General features: G+C 49.0%; 1 protein-coding gene across 14 annotated transcripts in view; it reads left to right on the top strand.

Annotated features, from left to right (window-relative positions):
- LOC140426973 (myotilin-like) overlaps nt 1-16,521 on the top strand; it is a 467,248-nt gene that overhangs the window by 438,980 nt on the left and 11,747 nt on the right. For all 14 annotated transcript variants that reach the window (XM_072512314.1, XM_072512317.1, XM_072512312.1 and 11 more), the window contains 3 exons: nt 25-160; nt 895-1,102; nt 6,455-6,620. In XM_072512314.1, the coding sequence (XP_072368415.1) occupies nt 25-160; nt 895-1,102; nt 6,455-6,620 (510 nt within the window). The remainder of the gene's footprint in view (nt 1-24; nt 161-894; nt 1,103-6,454; nt 6,621-16,521) is intronic.

Below are 16,521 nucleotides of genomic sequence, written 5' to 3'. Positions count from 1 at the left end.
GCAAATAATTTAATCTTTCCATAGACACAAGTTCAGCTCCAGAGAGTTTGAAAATGAGAACGCATCGATCCAAGAGAAGCTCTACCCACCTCGCTTTTTACAGAAGCCAGATGAGAACATGTTAATTCAACAGTATGGGCTCTGCAGAATAGATTGCAAGGTGCATAATCCCAAATGAAAGATCTTCCAATCCCCCGTGTAAAAATGACTGCAAAAGGATACTTGTTTACGACAAACCAATGGAGAAAACAAGTGGGACAATCTGTGTTTTTGTTTCATATATATTGTGCAGTTAGTGCGTAAATCTAAATCTGATAATCGTAGAATTAGGTTGTGCCATTTTACCCCATCCCCAGGATTGAAAATACATATTGCAGATGTTGGAAATCTGGATCAAAAATAGAATCTGCTGGTAACACTCAACAGTACGGACAGAATCTGTAAAGAAAACAGACAAGTTAATGTTCAGGCGTAGGTCCTTCATCAAAACTAAAAGATATTGCAGATTAAATGCCATGTGTTAGTTGTCTCCACAGATGCTACCTGATATGCTCAGTGTTTCCAGTTTTGTCTGTTTCAATTTAAAGTTTATCTGCTGTCTATCTATTGCTATCAGTACAAAATCCAAATTACATATCAGCTTCTCTAAGATTATCCATCCTAGCTTCTTCTTTATATTGTAGGTCAGAAACTGAAAAATCATAATTCCAGATGTTATCCATCCCACTATTTCTTCTAAAAGTAACAAAAACACTTTTGCACCAGCACAGCCCATCATTTAACTTGGTGCCCTGCTGATTATTGCATTATGATACTAAAATCTTTGTGAAACATGTATTTCAAAAGTTGCGTATTTCAGAACCCTAATGAGCACATTTATTGTTGCATTTACAGGTCAGTGGATTACCTCCTCCAGAACTTGTGTGGCACTTAAATGGCCAACCTGTTCAACAAGATATTGGTCATAAGATGCTTGTATCAGGAAAAGGTGTGCACTCACTCATTATTGATGCAGTTACGGAAAGTGATGCTGGGATGTATGAATGTGTAGCTGTCAATCGCGCTGGCCAGTGCAGGTTCACAGTACGCCTTGAAGTAGAAGGTGAGAGTACTCTTTAATTATTTAAATTCTACAAACTAATTGCAAACAGTTAGGTAGTTCTTGTATTGAATGGAGTATTGCCTTGTTTGACAATTTCCCAATGCCAGGGTCTTTATGAATGGACATTTGTTCAGCTAGCCTTTCCAACATGCCTATTTATCGCCTATATATGTGGATGTTAATAAAAATAATTCAACATACAGATCCTAAATTTATACTGCACAAAACCTTCCCCGATTTAAGTCAGAGGTTGGAAGGCCTGATGCCAGACTCTGAAAGCCACCCCCTCAGCTTGTCTCCGACCTCATTCCTCCCCTCTCCTGTGACCCCGACCACGCAATTCCTATCCCGACTTCACTCACCTTTGGTCTGGGCTCCCACAATGATGCTGGACTTCTATTGGGTGCATTGCAGTCAGCTGTCACCCCCTCCTGCTGACACTGATGGTAAAGAGTAGCTGCTGGCCTCCGATTGGCTGGCAGCCCTTAGCGGGTGCAATTTCTGCCACTGAGGACATCAATCGCAGGAAAGGCCTGATGGTGGCCACTTCAGTGCCTGAAGGGCACTTGATTCTGTCGGGACTCCCCCAGGTAACTGACGGAGGGGGACGGGGGGGCACAGGTTTCCTGACCAGTGAGCAAGTCTTCCGTCAGCCCAATACAATCCCCCGCATCCATTGCATTATTTTAACCTATATTCACCTATATTCAAAGACCCCAAATGGCAACAATATCGAGTGAGGATACTTATACAATCTTGTAGAAATTCATGCCAATTTCTCTCTTGCATTCAGAGTACTGCACTCACTTCAGGAAGGGTGATAGCAGAGATTCACCAGAATGAGATCTGTACTAGAAAGTTATATTTTTGAGGACTGACCTGACCTTGAGTGGAGAAGATTAAAGGGTGATGTAATTGAGGTGCACAGGATGATTGAAGGATTTGATACAGTAGAGTGTGAGAAACTATTTCCTCTCAGTTAAGAACTAAGGCAGCATGAGCTTAGACGTAGAGCCAGAGCATTTAGGAGCAATGCCAGGAAGCACTTTTTCTCACAAGTGTGTCAGTGAATTTTGGAACATTCTTCCCCAAACAGCCACTGAAGCCAGACCAACTGAAAGTTTCAAAATTGAGATTGATGGACTTTGGTTAGGCAAATGGAGTTAAGATACAAATCAGCCATAAGCTTGCTGGAGTGGCTGAATGGCTGGCTCCTGTTGCTAAGCACACGATGTTCAATCACAACTTTGTAAACCCCGGTGGAAGCCTTGCACATCTGAGCTATAGCGAAATAGGGGAATCATATCCAAGAAATGGCTAAATTCTTCACTGGATCTAGCAGATAATGAACTCTATTTTCTTAAATATCTTTCAGAGTAATTTTAAATATCTTTCCGAGTAAAGCTGACAAGATCATGTTGGGCGGCTGAGTCAAACCACACCCAAATCTTACTCTCTATTGAAGTCACTGGACAGTAAAGTAAGATGAAGTATAAAACTAGAGCACACTCAAACCCACCAGTTTCACAGCCATTGAGTTTGGTTCAAATTACCCCTTTAATTTAGTTTGGCTGGTCAATCGAAGCAACCTTTTATGATTCATTCACTAAATGTAGCTTAGGCCTCAGGGAGAACACTAAATATTAGATCCATGTTAGATACATCGGCCGCAATTCAACCAAAACGACGAGGAACTTGCCAGTGCAGGAAGGCTACTCGCAGATCGGAACGCCATTTCTAAAGACAGCCCTGATCATTCGATCCCCACCACCACCACCACCCTCAGCAACCCCACCTTGGCCTCCTGATCCCCCCACCCCACTTCACCTCTTCCAGAGTCCTCGTGACCCCCCCCCCCCTCACCCATCTATTATGAGCAAGGCAACCCTGGGTCTGACCCCTGGCATGGTCCTGGGCACCTTGGCGCTGCCAGGGTGCCCTGGTGGCAGTGCCAAGATGCTGGGGTGGCTGTGCCAAAGTGCCCAGGTAGCAGCAGGAGTACCAGGGTACCACCTGCCCAATGGCTGACCACCTGAGGGTCTCCAATGACCTAGGAGACCCGCCCCTACTGGTCCACATTTGTGTGGATCAGAACTAAATGGTGCCCTGGCGAGGTTTCCCAGGCACGGCCGGTGAATCTCGAACCCCGGGAGAATCCGGCGAATACATATTTAAATGAGCCTTAAATATGCATATCTGAATCTCCACCAGTGAATGAATCTCGCGAGAAGCATCTCGCGAGAACTGGGCACTCGGGAGCGGAGCGATCCGGTGGCGGCCCCCCCCACCCATGCACGGCAGCATAGCGCAGGCCAGGATGAGCCCGGGTCAAAGCGGGGACCGAGCCAGCAGGAACGACCAACGACCCCACGCCCCCTCCCCGGCAGGAGAGCGCAGGGTAAGACGAGCGGCAGCCCGGACCAAGGCAGGGACCAAAGCGACCGGATCATGGCCCTGGAGAAGGAGGTGGCGAGACTGGGCACAACACAGGGAAGCCTGAAGGGCAGAGTGGACGATCAGGAAAACCGCTCGAGAAGGCAAAATGTCAGGATAGTGGGCCTACCAGAGGGGATCGAGGGTAGAAACCCCACGGCATACGTGGCTGAGATGCTGGGCAACTTAGTGGGGAGGAAAACTTTCCCAACCCACCAGAAATGGACAGAGCACACCGGTCGCTGCGTCCGAAGCCCAAGGCAGGGGATCACCCGGGAGCAGTTATAGCTAAACTGCACCGGTACCAAGACAGGGAAACAATCCTGCGCTGGGCCAGGAAAAACAGAACCTGCAAATGGGAAGGGCACGCCATTAGAATTTACGAGGACATAGGGGCAGACCGAGCCAGGAGACAGACCGAATTCAATAGAGCGAAAGCAGCTCTTCACAAGAACGAAGTGCGTTTTGGTATGCTGTACCCAGCGAAACTCTGGGTCACATACCAAGAAAGAGAGTATTTCTTCACAGCCCCCGCCGAAGCAAACAGGTTCGTCGAGGAACACGGGCTGGAAAACCAACAGCTGGGGTTGAAATAAGGGGCCCCTGGCAAGGGGCAACAAAACGCCGATGGGGGGTTGGGGGGGGAGGGGTGAGGCAACGCCAGGCACCCCCGCCACGGCGAGCGCACCCTGAACAAAAAGCAAACCATTGCCTGAGGGACCGCTTCAGGTGGGAGACCAGGCCCCAGCACGAGGGAATGAGAGTAGCGGAGAAGGGGGAGCAAGCGAGAGGAGTGCAGGGTAGGATGGGGGAAGAGCGGACAGAAAACCACAGAGGCCGGGCAGGGGAGAAGCGAGACAGTAACTCCCGAGAGGGGGGCCACCGCACTAGCAAGAAAGCTAGCGCCGGGGGCATGCAACAAAGCAGGGCCGTAGCGTGCCCCCAACAGGGGGGAAGGCGCCAGGCAGGGGGTGGAGGGGACCACTTAACAGAGGCGGGAGAGCAAACGGGGATAGGAACAGGGGACCTCCCTCCAGGCCCTCGCCATGGCAGCACTCCCATCCCCATCCAAAAAACACTCCAGCAGCCCAGTGGTGATAGCCACCCTCCAATCTTGGAACCAACTACGGCAGCAATTTGGCCTGACCAAAATGTCGGACAAAACTCCCATCTGTAACAACCATAGGTTCACACCAGCACTGACTGATACCACCTTCACAAGGTGGGGGCAGGACGGAGGGACACTAACAGTCAGGGACCTATACACGGACGGCAGGATCGCAACACTGGACGAACTGACAGAGAAATTCCAGCTAGCCAGGGGGAACGAGCCAAGGTATTTACAACTCAAAAACTTCCTCCGAAAGGAGACCAGGACGTACCCACAACCGCCACGACAGACACTACTGGAAGAGTTACTGGACGCAAGCATAGTAGATAAAGGAAACTGTAGTGACATGTATGACCGACTGGCAGAGAGGGCCGACACCGTACTGGACGCAACCAGAAAGAAATGGGAGGAGGACCTGGGGATTGCAATAGGGTGGGGACTTTGGAGCGAAGCACTGCATCGGGTCAACTCCACCTCCACGTGCGCAAGGCTCAGCCTGACGCAGCTAAAAGTGGTACATAGAGCCCACTTAACAAGAGCCCGTATGAGTAGGTTCTTCCCGGAGGTGGAGGATAGATGTGAACGGTGCCAAGGAGGCCCGGCCAACCACGCCCACATGTTCTGGTCTTGCTCCAGACTTGCGGGGTACTGGACAGCCTTCTTCGAGACAATGTCCAAAGTGGTGGGGATGAGGGTGGAGCCATGCCCGAAAGTGGCGGTCTTCGGGGTATCAGACCAGCCAGATCTATTCCTGGGGAGGAGGGCGGACGCCCTTGCCTTTGCCTCCCTGATCGCCCACCGTAGAATCCTGCTCGGCTGGCGGTCAGCAGCACCACCCAAAGCTGCGCTGGCTGTCCGACCTCTCGGAATCTCTCCAAATGGAGAAAATCAAATTCGCCATCCGAGGGTCTGACGACGGCTTCCACAGAACGTGGGAGCCATTCACCCAATTGTTCCGGGACCTGTTTGTGGCCAATGAACAAACAGAAGAATAGCCAGGTAGCCAAGAATCAGGGGAAAGTAGCCAAAGCATGAGAGGGAGAGATAGACCGGACACACACACACACACACATGGCTAAACCTGAGGAAAGAAAGGCGAATCACAGGAGGGGAGGAGGGGGGGGGGAAGAGGGAAGGGGCAGGGAACAAGAGAGGAGCACCAGGGAGGTGGGGGGGGGGGGGGGGGAGGCAGGGAAATGACAGCCGGAAGGAGGGCACGGGAAATTATATCAAACTTGGCATCTCCAGGAACAGAGAACAAGGAGAATACAGGCGAAAGACGGGAGGAACGGCTGAAGCGGAGGTGAGCGCGAGACGACAATGGCAGTGAGATCCATCCAGGAGAAGGAAGTGACAACACCAACACCAAACCCATTCGAGTATTGCCCACTGTAATTGTTTTTCCGGCACCCAAATGTATATCTACCTCCCCAGTCTCCATCCCCCTCCCTTCCCCCCACACAAACAGTCGCCTACTTATGTGTTGTAAATCATTTTGCCGGTTGTACAGAGTTGCTGCTGTTGAGCTGGTGCACAATACCCTGCCAGTTATCCTATTTTATTTTTTATTATTACTGTTTTGGGGGGTATGTTTGGGTGTGCCCTTCTCATCTATATATATATATTTCTTATTCTGTGTACATAACGGTAAATATACTTTGTTCAGAAAACCATTACAAACATGTATTAAAAAAAAGAAATGTGCTATGATATCAGGTGCTTCATTTGTAAATTGCTGCTTGAGGGAAAATTTCATAAAGATCGAACCAGTGGTTAAGTAACTCATGTTGCAATTTTTCTTCTTAAAGCACTAGGGGTGATACTGGCACCAGAATTTATTTACAAGCTCCAAAATTCCAAAGCTGTGGAAGGGGGACAGGTTAAGTTGGAATGCCAGGTGACTGGAGAGCCAGAGCCAATAATCTTCTGGAGAAAAGATCATGAAATGATAAAGCACAATACAGACAGAATCAGGTAAGTGGCAGAACCCACTCAGATATTCAAGGCTCGATTTTCCTCTTTATGGCAGGAATCGTGAGTCGGGCCATTTCCCAACATCACAATCCTGACTCCAGTCTGGCCGTGCACACCCACGTTTTCTCATAGTGGGATGGCGAGGGCAGTCAAGACAACTGCCTTCTGAAGCAGACCTCAGATGAAAACTGAGGTGGGCAGATGCTGAAGCAGGCAAGTTAAAAGGCCTGCCTCCATTTGCTGGGACATCAGCCCAGTTCAGAAGAAGAGTGGGAAGTCCCCTAACCTTCACTCCTCTCACCGCCACCCCATATTTCCCCATGCCTCTCATGTACATATCTTCTCACCCATAGTCCCTTCATATCCCTAACCTTTATACCCTAAGTTGCCCTGGGTTGTGGGTAAGGAAACCAGCAGGTGGTAGGATGCTCGGCGCCGGGGGCGGGAGCTGCCAGGCTAGCTGGGGGGGTTAGTTCACGGAAGCAAAGTGGGGGATGAGCTGAAGGTTAACGTGGGGGGAGGGGGGGCTGCTGACGAGGAGGGGGCTTTTAGGAGGTTGGAGGGGGAGAGTAGATGACGGTAGCTGCCGAGGGGCGGGCCAGATGAAGTGCGGGCCACGGGCCAAGGACTGGCCTAGGAAAGGTCATGGCTGATCGACAGGGGAGGGGGGTAGGGTCCCCCAACCCCCCGACCAGACTGGTTAAGTGGAATGTTCGTGGACTGAATGGGCCGGTCAAAGGAACCCGTGTGTTCGTGCACTTGAGACAGCTGAAGGCGGACGTGGCCATGTTGCAAGAGACGCACTTGAAGCTGGGAAACCAAGTTCGACTGAAGAAGGGATGGCTCGGACAGGTGTTCCATTCAGGATTGGACTTTAAAACAAGGGAGGTGGCAATCCTGGTTAATAAAAGGGTGGCATTCAAGGTGGGGAAGATAGAGGCAGGCCCGGGGGGTAGATTTATTATGGTAAGCGGGAAGCTGAAGGGAATGGCTGTGGTGTTGATCAATATGTACACCCCAAACTGGGATGATATCGCGTTTGTCAAGAGGGTGCTGGAGAAGATTCCAGACCCCGACTCGCACCGGCTGATTATTGGGAGGGATTTTAATACGTTTCTAGATCCGAGGCTAGACCGGTCGAGTTCCAGGTCGGGAAAAGTATCAGCAATGGCGAAAGAACTGTGGGGGTATTCATACTACTCCCATATGCACACGGTATATTCCAGGATAGACTTTTTTGTACTTGACAAAACGCTGTTAGCGGGGGTGGAGGGCACTGAGTATTCAGCAATCATGGTGTCGGACCACGCTCCACACTGGATAGACCTACGGGTAAGCACAGGAAAGACCCAGCGTCCATAGTGGAGGTTAGATGTAGGGCTGTTAGCGGAGGATGAGGTTTGTGAGCCGGTGAGGGAGGCCATTCGGGGGTACATAAAGAGCAATGATATGGGATAGAACGCGGCAGGGGTGGTTTGGGAAGCATTGAAGGCGGTTATCAGAGGGGAATTTATTTTGATTCGGGCCCACAGGGAGAAGACTGAACGGGCGGAGTTGGACAGGCTGGTAGGTGAAATCTTATAGGTGGACATGAGATATGCGGAGTTTCTATCTGGATGAGGAGCTCCTGAAGGAGCGTCAAATTGAATTTGAGCTCCTGTCCACAGGTAAGGCAGAAGGGCAGTTGAGGAGAGTAAAAGGGGCAATACATGAGTGTGGGGAGAAAGCCAGTAGGATGTTAGCACATCAACTGAGGAAGCAGGAGGCGGTGAGAGATATTGGGAAAGTAAAGGATATGAGGGGGAAGGTAGTGGTGGACCCGGGGGCGATAAATGATGTGTTTCGCGAATTCTATAGTCGACTCTATGAATCGGAATCCCCAGCCGGGGAGGAGGGTATGAAGCAATTTTTGGAGAGGCTAGAGTTCCCGAAGGTAGATGAGGAGCTAGTGGAATGCCTGGGGGCCCTATTGGGCTCAGGGAGGTGATTGACGGGTTGGGGGCGATGCAATCGGGTACGGCCTCGGGACCTGATGGAAACCCAGTGGAGTTTTATAAAACTTTTTCCAGGGCAACTTAGCAAATTGAATCCAAAATTGGTTGAGTGGCAGGAGGTCGAGGGTGATGGTTGAAGGTTATTTTGGTGACTGGAAACCTCTGTCCAGTGGTGTTAAGTAACTCATGTTGCAATTTTTCTTCTTAAAGCACGAGGGGTGATACTGGCACCAGAATTTATTTACAAGCTCCAAAATTCCAAAGCTGTGGAAGGGGGACAGGTTCGGTGGATCGGTGCTGGGTTCTGTTGCTATCTTTTAGTGGCTATAAATATGGCGATTAATAAGTTCACTTTTCTTAATCTTAATTATGAATATGCTTTCAGAGTCGCCAGGTATCACTTGATACCGCCACAAGGTTCAACCGAATACCGATCAAAGAGCCAATACACCAGTTAGTTAGTTCGAAGTCAATGGTACTTTATTTACACACAGTATGATTTACTCATGCACAATAACACTACAGGCTAAACTATGTCTATCACTAACACCTATACTTAACTTCGGGTGCCCACTTAGGTCAGAGGAACAGTGGCCGTTGTTCAGACTTGAGGCTGTTGGGTTCGAAGAGGTAGCAGGAGTGTAGCTATGGTCGTCCGTCTGGTAGCGAGCGTTGAACTTGAACTTACTTGCTTCTGGTGGTGTAGGTGGAAGGGTCTCTCCAGTTGAGAGCCGATTCCAAGAGAGTGAACACATGGCGGGGGTTCCTTCTTATACTCGGAGGGGCTTTGCACGCTTTTAAGCAGGCCTTAAACTTGGTCCCAATTAATTGGGCAGCTTCTTGATCACTGCCATCGATCTGAGCCAATAAAGGGGCGGGTGCCTTGATGGCTGGGCGTGTCCTAAGTGGCCGTTGGCCTTGCTTTGTTTGTATCTTCTTGCTGGGGTGGTGGCGCCGGAATGTCTGGGACGGTATCGGCTACCTGAGCACAAGTCTTTTGTTTATCGGAGATGGGCCATCAATGTGCAAATCGGCCGAGAGTTTCGGTTCTGTCTGCAGTCTGGATTCCGAATACACATTCAGGCTCTGTGCCTGCTTGTTACTTTGCATTGTCCATTTTTCCCTGTATGCTCTGCGAGTGTCCATTTTATATGCTGAAAGTGACCATCCCAGATGGCTACATTCCCTCCTTATGATCCTCAACGCGAAGCGTGAAGGATCACATTACTGAATCTTCGTTGTTCTCTGCCTAAGTCGAGCACCCGCAATCAAGGACAGGTTCTATCCTACCCTGGATTCGAACCTTTACCTAAATTGTTTTTATTTACATCATATCATTATAAAATCCTAAGGGGCACTATAACATTCAAGCATGCATTACATTTCTTTTTCTTTTAAACACGGGAACCCCTAACTATCTTCATCTAAACTACATTCAGGCTGTTTAGCCAATAAAAGGAATTTACAAACAGTATAAAACTATACAGTAGCAGCGTTACATTTCTCTGTATCTTGGTGGTCAAGTACAGAAAATTCAAATCCTTTCTTTATTAGAACAAAGCAAAAAATAGTCGATGCACTTTATGTATTTAGAGAGAGTGGGGGGTTTGCTGGAGCCTGGAAATATGGAGTCTAAGTGTGGAAACCGGAGTGCGGGAGGCTTTCCTTCGCCATTTCCGAAGTCTCAGTGTCTGGATGACATTGCAGAGTATTGCTATCACTAATAGGGCTTCTACGATGTATGAAAGGGAATACCATTTTATGAGGTTGTCACACCAGGTTGGTGTGTCAGTGGCTATTTCTGGGTGTGGTGTGTGACAGTGATGGGATACATTCACGGCCTGTGTGGTGGGGGTCAGGGGGGTCGCTTCCGCGCGCAACTCTAGTAATCCCACGATGATCCAAATGTAGATCATTATGTCCGTCTTCATTTTTCTCCTGGACTTCCTCTGTCTTCTGGTGTTTTGGATTTCCCTGTGGACACAAGCATAATATCTGTCATTGCCTTGTTTAAGATCTTGTATGTCTGTCTGTTTCTCCTTTTATCATTAATTGCCCATTAGAATTGTCACCATATGTGACTCCCTCATTTTTTTTTTTTTTTAAACCAAATATTTTTGGGGACAAAACATCCGAAAAAGAAATACTGTCACAGTGCGAGCAGTCTCGCAGCCTGTGTGGTCGATGCGCTGAATGGGCAGACAATTTCTCCGTCCAGCAGCCAATCATTTCATCCAAGTGTTTGAGGATGTAAATAGCATGTGGGGATTGCGACATAAGGGTCGCCGGAAAGCAAAAAAAAAAAGTGTGGTAAAGAGCATTCTTTAAACCACATACTAAGAAACAGTAAAAGAGTTTCGAACCAAAAGCTCCGAATGGGGTGCGTGTGGGCCGCGGCGGGCAAGAATGGGTGGAATCCCCGGGTAGGGCGGTGATCAGTGCCGTTGCTCCACTACCCGAGCTTGGTTGACCAAATACATTGGGGGTCCTCAGGTAGGGTGGGGATCAGTGCCGTTACTCCATTGCCTGGGTGACTTTACAAGATTGGAAAGAATGTGTTCACCGTGGATAAACTGCCTCTTATGATTGCCGTCGAATCAGAAGAGTAGTTATGACTGTATCAATTGGTGTCTGCCGACAAACTTGTTCCTTTAACTGCCATGTGGCGTCAAAAGAATAGTCATGACTGCATCAAAATTTGGCGTGGGGCCATGAATAAACTGTATCAAAGGGTCATACACAATACAAACATTCAGCATGTAACATATCAAATTAAAATAACAAAACGGGCAGGCTCCATCAGAAAGAAGGACACCGTAAATCTCAGTCGGTTCCTTTTTCTCGTCATCTGGACACTTTATTGTTCTACTGCAAAAAGAGTTGCAAAGGGGCTGGCCTGGTGGGAGTCAGACTCTGAGTCATCATCTTCTCCCGGTTGTCAAACTCGTGACTGGAGCAGCTGTGCCAAGGCGGCCTGGGCCAACGTGGGGTCCATCTCATCGTTACGGATGAATCTGTAGGAATTGTCGTGGTGCCAATGCTTAGTGCCTAGGGTGGAGGCAATAGGGGGCAGTCCATCGTCATCAGGCGGTTGGTCCGGTTCAGGGGCTTTTATATAAGTGGTCTCAAAGGGGTCAAACATATTGTGTTCGGAGTCGCTGGGAGTGGGGCCTGGTGCAGAATTTAAATTGTGTGGCGGTTGCATGAGGTCTAACGGATCAGTGCTGTCGCTGTCAGTGCTGGTCGAATGAAGGGAGGGGCGGAGGAGTGTGTCTGAGGGTGGAGTCAAAGTGGTGCCTGTGGATGGGCTGGACTGATTGGGGGAGGGTAGGAATAGGTCGTCCATGGGCAAGGCGTGTTCGTCTGCTGCTGCGAGTGAGATGTGGTGTAAGTGGTTGCTCTGTGTGCCATAAGTCTTACGCTGGTTTATGTGAAACCATCCTGACTTGCCATTAGGATAAGTGATCTTATAAACAGAGGGGCTGACTTTGTCTGAAATTAAGTAGGGTCCTGCGAATTTGGGGGAAAGAAATGAACTGGCGTTGTACAGGGAGGGCATGACTTGCTGTCCTACTGTAAATTCCGTTGGGTGTACCATTTTATCAAAACATGCTTTACTTTGTTTTTTTGTGTGCCAAGCCTAACAGCTGCGGCGAGCTGGGCTGCTTTAACGTTTTCCAGGATTTGTTGTACTGCTTTCTCATGGGTGAGGGCGGTGATTGTGGGGCTGGCCAAATCAAACCCTAATAAGTATTCTGTTCCCTTCATGGGTCGTCCGGTCATGAGGTTGTGGGGGTGTATCCTGTCGAAGTCGATACCATGTTCCTAATGAACATGAGTGCAAATGGGAGGACTGTGTCCCATGTTGTATTGTGCTGCTGCACCATTTTCCTAAGGGTGGCTTTGAGAGTTCGGTTCATGCTTTCTATGATTCCGCTTGATTGGGGGTGATAGGCAATATGAAATTTTTGGCGGATGCTGAAAATTGTGAGGGCATTTTTCATGACGCATCCTGTGAAATGTGAGCCTTGGTCAGACTCGATACTACGGGGAAATTGTGAAGATGTGCTGTGTTAGAATCTTGGCTGTCGTTTTAGCCGTGTTAGTCTTAGATGGAAAAGCTTCCACCCATTTCGTGAAGTTGTTCATCAGTACCAACACATATTTAAAACCATTTTCGCAGGGGGTTAGGGGACCTCTATAATCCATCTGTAAATTAGTCCAGGGGCCATTAATAGGGCGGGTGTGACTGAGTTGACCTTTCTTCTCATACTTGTCTGGACTGTTCTGGGTGCAAATCAAACAATTCGCAATGTAATGAGTCACATTGGATTTTAAATCAGGCCACCAGCACAGAGGTCTGAGGTGGGCAAGGGTTGAATCTATCCCTTGGTGTCCATGGTTGTCATGGAATTGGCAGATAATCTGATTTCTATCTTGGGTGGGGACCACATAAATACCGTCTTTTAAAATTATGCCATCGTGTGCTGTTAAAGCGTTTCTGTACTTATCATAGGGGGCTGGGAAGTTACCTTTTAAAACTTCCCTGAGCTTTTCGTCTTCCTTTTGTGCCTGGGCTAAATCTTGGATATTGGTCTGTGAGACCTGGACCGCGTGTACTGGGGCACTCTCGAGGGGATTCCATAAGTGACCATGTTTCATAGTTTCATAGAATTTACAGTGCAGAAGGAGGCCATTCGGCCCATCGAGTCTGCACCGGCTCTTGGAAAGAGCACTCTACCCAAGGTCCACACCTCCACCCTATCCCCATAACCCAGTAACCCCACCCAACACAAATGGCAATTTTGGACACTAAGGGCAATTTAGCATGGCCAATCCACCTAACCTGCACATCTTTGGACTGTGGGAGGAAAGCGGAGCACCCGGAGGAAACCCACGCACACACTGGGAGAACGTGAAGACTCCGCACAGACAGCGACACAGGCCAGGAATCGAACCTAGGACCCTGGAGCTGTGAAGCAATTGTGCTAACCACTATGCTACTGTGCTGCCTCTGTCTGGAACCTGCTTTTGCTAGGGCATCTGCCTTAACGTTACCAGGGTGGGGGGGAAGAACGATGGTGGCTGCGAACCTTAACGATACTGTATTTACAACCTTTAGCTGTCTTGAGGATATGCTGGAGTAATGGGGCTGAGGGTAGGGGTTTTCCGTCTGCGGAAACAAAACCTCTAGATTCCCACAGAGGTAGGAACTCAGTTAAACTATTGCAGACATATAGGCTGTCGGAGTATATGTCGGCTGGGGTCGGGAACGAGTCGGGGTGCTGTACAATGTAGGCTACGGCTGCTAATTCGGCTGCCTGCGAACCTAGATGTCCAGGCAATTTGAGTGAGATTTCTTCTAACGCACGTCCCTGCACGTCCTCTACATAGATACCACAACCTGTGATTCTTTTACCATTTAAAACTGTGGAAGAACCTCCACATAAATCCTAAGAGCTGCGTCTGTGTCTGTGGGCTGGGGTCTCTGGGGTGTAGTACCTGGTTTCGGGGGAGCTGATTTGGGTACAAAGGGTCCTGTATTGTGCTTGGTGGTAATGATCTCACACTCATGTGGGGTGCCGGCGTACTGTAAATTGTCTGCTAGAAACGTGTGTATCTTAGTCCTTTTAACCGTAATGTCCCGTCCTTGTGGGAGTAGGGTCCATCGTGCTGCGCGAGTTTGGCTGACTGTGCCGTCCTTTAGTCTACCGTCTAGTAGAAGTTGGGTTGGGGTGTGCTCTGTCAAAATGGTTACGGGGTTGAGTCCTGTTATGGACGCAAAGTACTGAACAGCCCAAAAAGCTGCGAGGAAGTGCCTTTCGCAGGCAGAAATTTCTTGCTCTACCAGATCGAGAACTCGTGAGGCGTATGCTACGGGGCCTAAATGATCACGTCTTTCCTGAAAGGGTTCGGTCAGTGGATGCTACTTCTATTGCGTATGGGGAGAGTGCGTCTGGTACCTGTAAAGCGGGAGCTGTGCTCAGGGCACGTTTTAATGCATCCACGGCATCCGTGTGCTGTGGAAGCCATTTCCATGGGGCTTGCTTTTTTAGGAGCTCGGAAAGAGGGGCTGCCTTTGTGGCAAAACCGTCTATGTGATTCCTACAGTAGCCAACCAGTCCTAGAAATGACCGGAGCATTATGGGGCAAGGGTAATTTAACAATGGAGTCAATGCGTTTCTCCTTGATCTCGCGTTTGCTATGGGTGATTACTGTGCCTAAATAAATGACCTTTTCCTGGAGAATCTGGGCCTTTTTGGGATTAACTTTACATCCGATTTTGTGAAGGAGTCCTAATAATTCGGTGAGAAGCGAAATGTGCTCTCCCTTTGTGTCCGTCTGTAGGAGTAAGTAGTCTACATACTGGATGAGGCAATCGGGTCGGGAGAATTTAGCTAATCCATTTGCCAATTGTCTGGAAAATGGAGGAGGAGTTGTGGAAGCCATGTGGTAGGCATGTCCACGTGTATTGCTGTCCCTGGAAGGTGAAGGCAAATTTGTATTGGCACGCTTTATCCAATGGAATGGACCAAAAGCCGTTGCTGATGTCCAAAACCGTGAAACATTTCGACTGGGGTCCCTGTTTTAACATTGTCTCGGGACTCGTGGCTACGGTGGGGGCTGCTAATGGGGTCACTTTGTTTAGTTCCTATAATCGATGGTCAATCGCCATGAGCCATCAGGTTTCCTGATGGGCCAGATTGGGGCATTGTTCGTTGAGGCTACTGAACGAAGTACGCCTTGGTCAAGTAAACTTTGTATGTCTTCTGCAATTTCTCCCTCTGCTTGTTGGGGGTTTAGGATCGGGACCTGTGATGTTAACTAAACCTGCGATCTTGCCGCAGTCGTGCTTGTGCTGGGCAAAGGATGCTTTGTGTTTCTGTAAAACGTCTCTAACGTCTTTGTCTTGACTAATGGTTCGTGGATCAAACCAGAAGTCTCCTACTGCGCTAATCCTGTGTGCGTAGTCTCCAACCGTGAGCGTGGCGGGGGCTCGTGCTGCCTTTGCCATTCTCCACACACATCTATTGACGGGGTCAAACGAAAGGTTGTGGGAGCTCATGAAATCTATCCCCAAAATGTGTTCGGCTGTCTGGGTTAGATCTACTAGAACAACGGGGTGTTTTGTCTTAATGTTGCCTATCTGAATAGCCACAGGGACCATAATGTGTCCCTGCTGTAAGTGTCCTGTGAAGCCGTTGAGGGTAATGGTGTCTGTGGTGGGCCATGTATCCCGTTGGAACATTGTGGAGGAATTTAACGTGGTACGGGACCCTCCTGTGTCCCAAAGAAATTCTACGGGGTGTCCCCGGACCATGCCTGCTACTACCGGTCTTCCGGACTTGTCCCAAAGGGTGTCGCAGACCCAAGTTGAGGAGTCCGAACACCATTAATCGGTGCCGTTCATGTCTGTGTTCTCGGAACGGGTGCTAACACTGTGAATGGGCTTGGCTCTTCTTATTTAGGGCATTTGCCTGCTGGTTTTGCTGCTGTTTCTGGGGGGCATTGCACTCTCGGGCGTAATGTCCTAACTGTCCACAATTATAGCATTCTTATGATTTAGGCTGCTGTGGGCTGTTTCTTCCCTCGTTTACCCATGCGGGGTTGTGATGTGTCCTGACTGGATGCATGTTAGCATCTGCCTGCTCTTCCTCTACTTTTCCTTGTTCTGACTTTCCCTGAAGGGACTGTTCCCAAACTCAGGATAATCCCTTTAGTACCAATTTCTCATTATGTGTGTCGCCTGAGGGGTCATAATTGGCGCAAGCTCTCTGTCCTACTTCGGTCGAGTGGGAGACTAGGATACGAGTTCATTTGGCCATATTTTCTGGTGTCAAATAGGCGCGGACTAACTCTCCAAATACAACTGTAAAGTGGGTCCAAAGGCGTCCAGCAAACGTTGT

Source organism: Scyliorhinus torazame, chromosome 7 (assembly GCF_047496885.1).
Source record: "Scyliorhinus torazame isolate Kashiwa2021f chromosome 7, sScyTor2.1, whole genome shotgun sequence".
Classification (NCBI taxonomy): domain Eukaryota; kingdom Metazoa; phylum Chordata; class Chondrichthyes; order Carcharhiniformes; family Scyliorhinidae; genus Scyliorhinus; species Scyliorhinus torazame.
The sequence above is the reverse complement of the archived record's forward strand: the minus strand, read 5'-3'. Positions and strand labels throughout refer to the sequence as shown.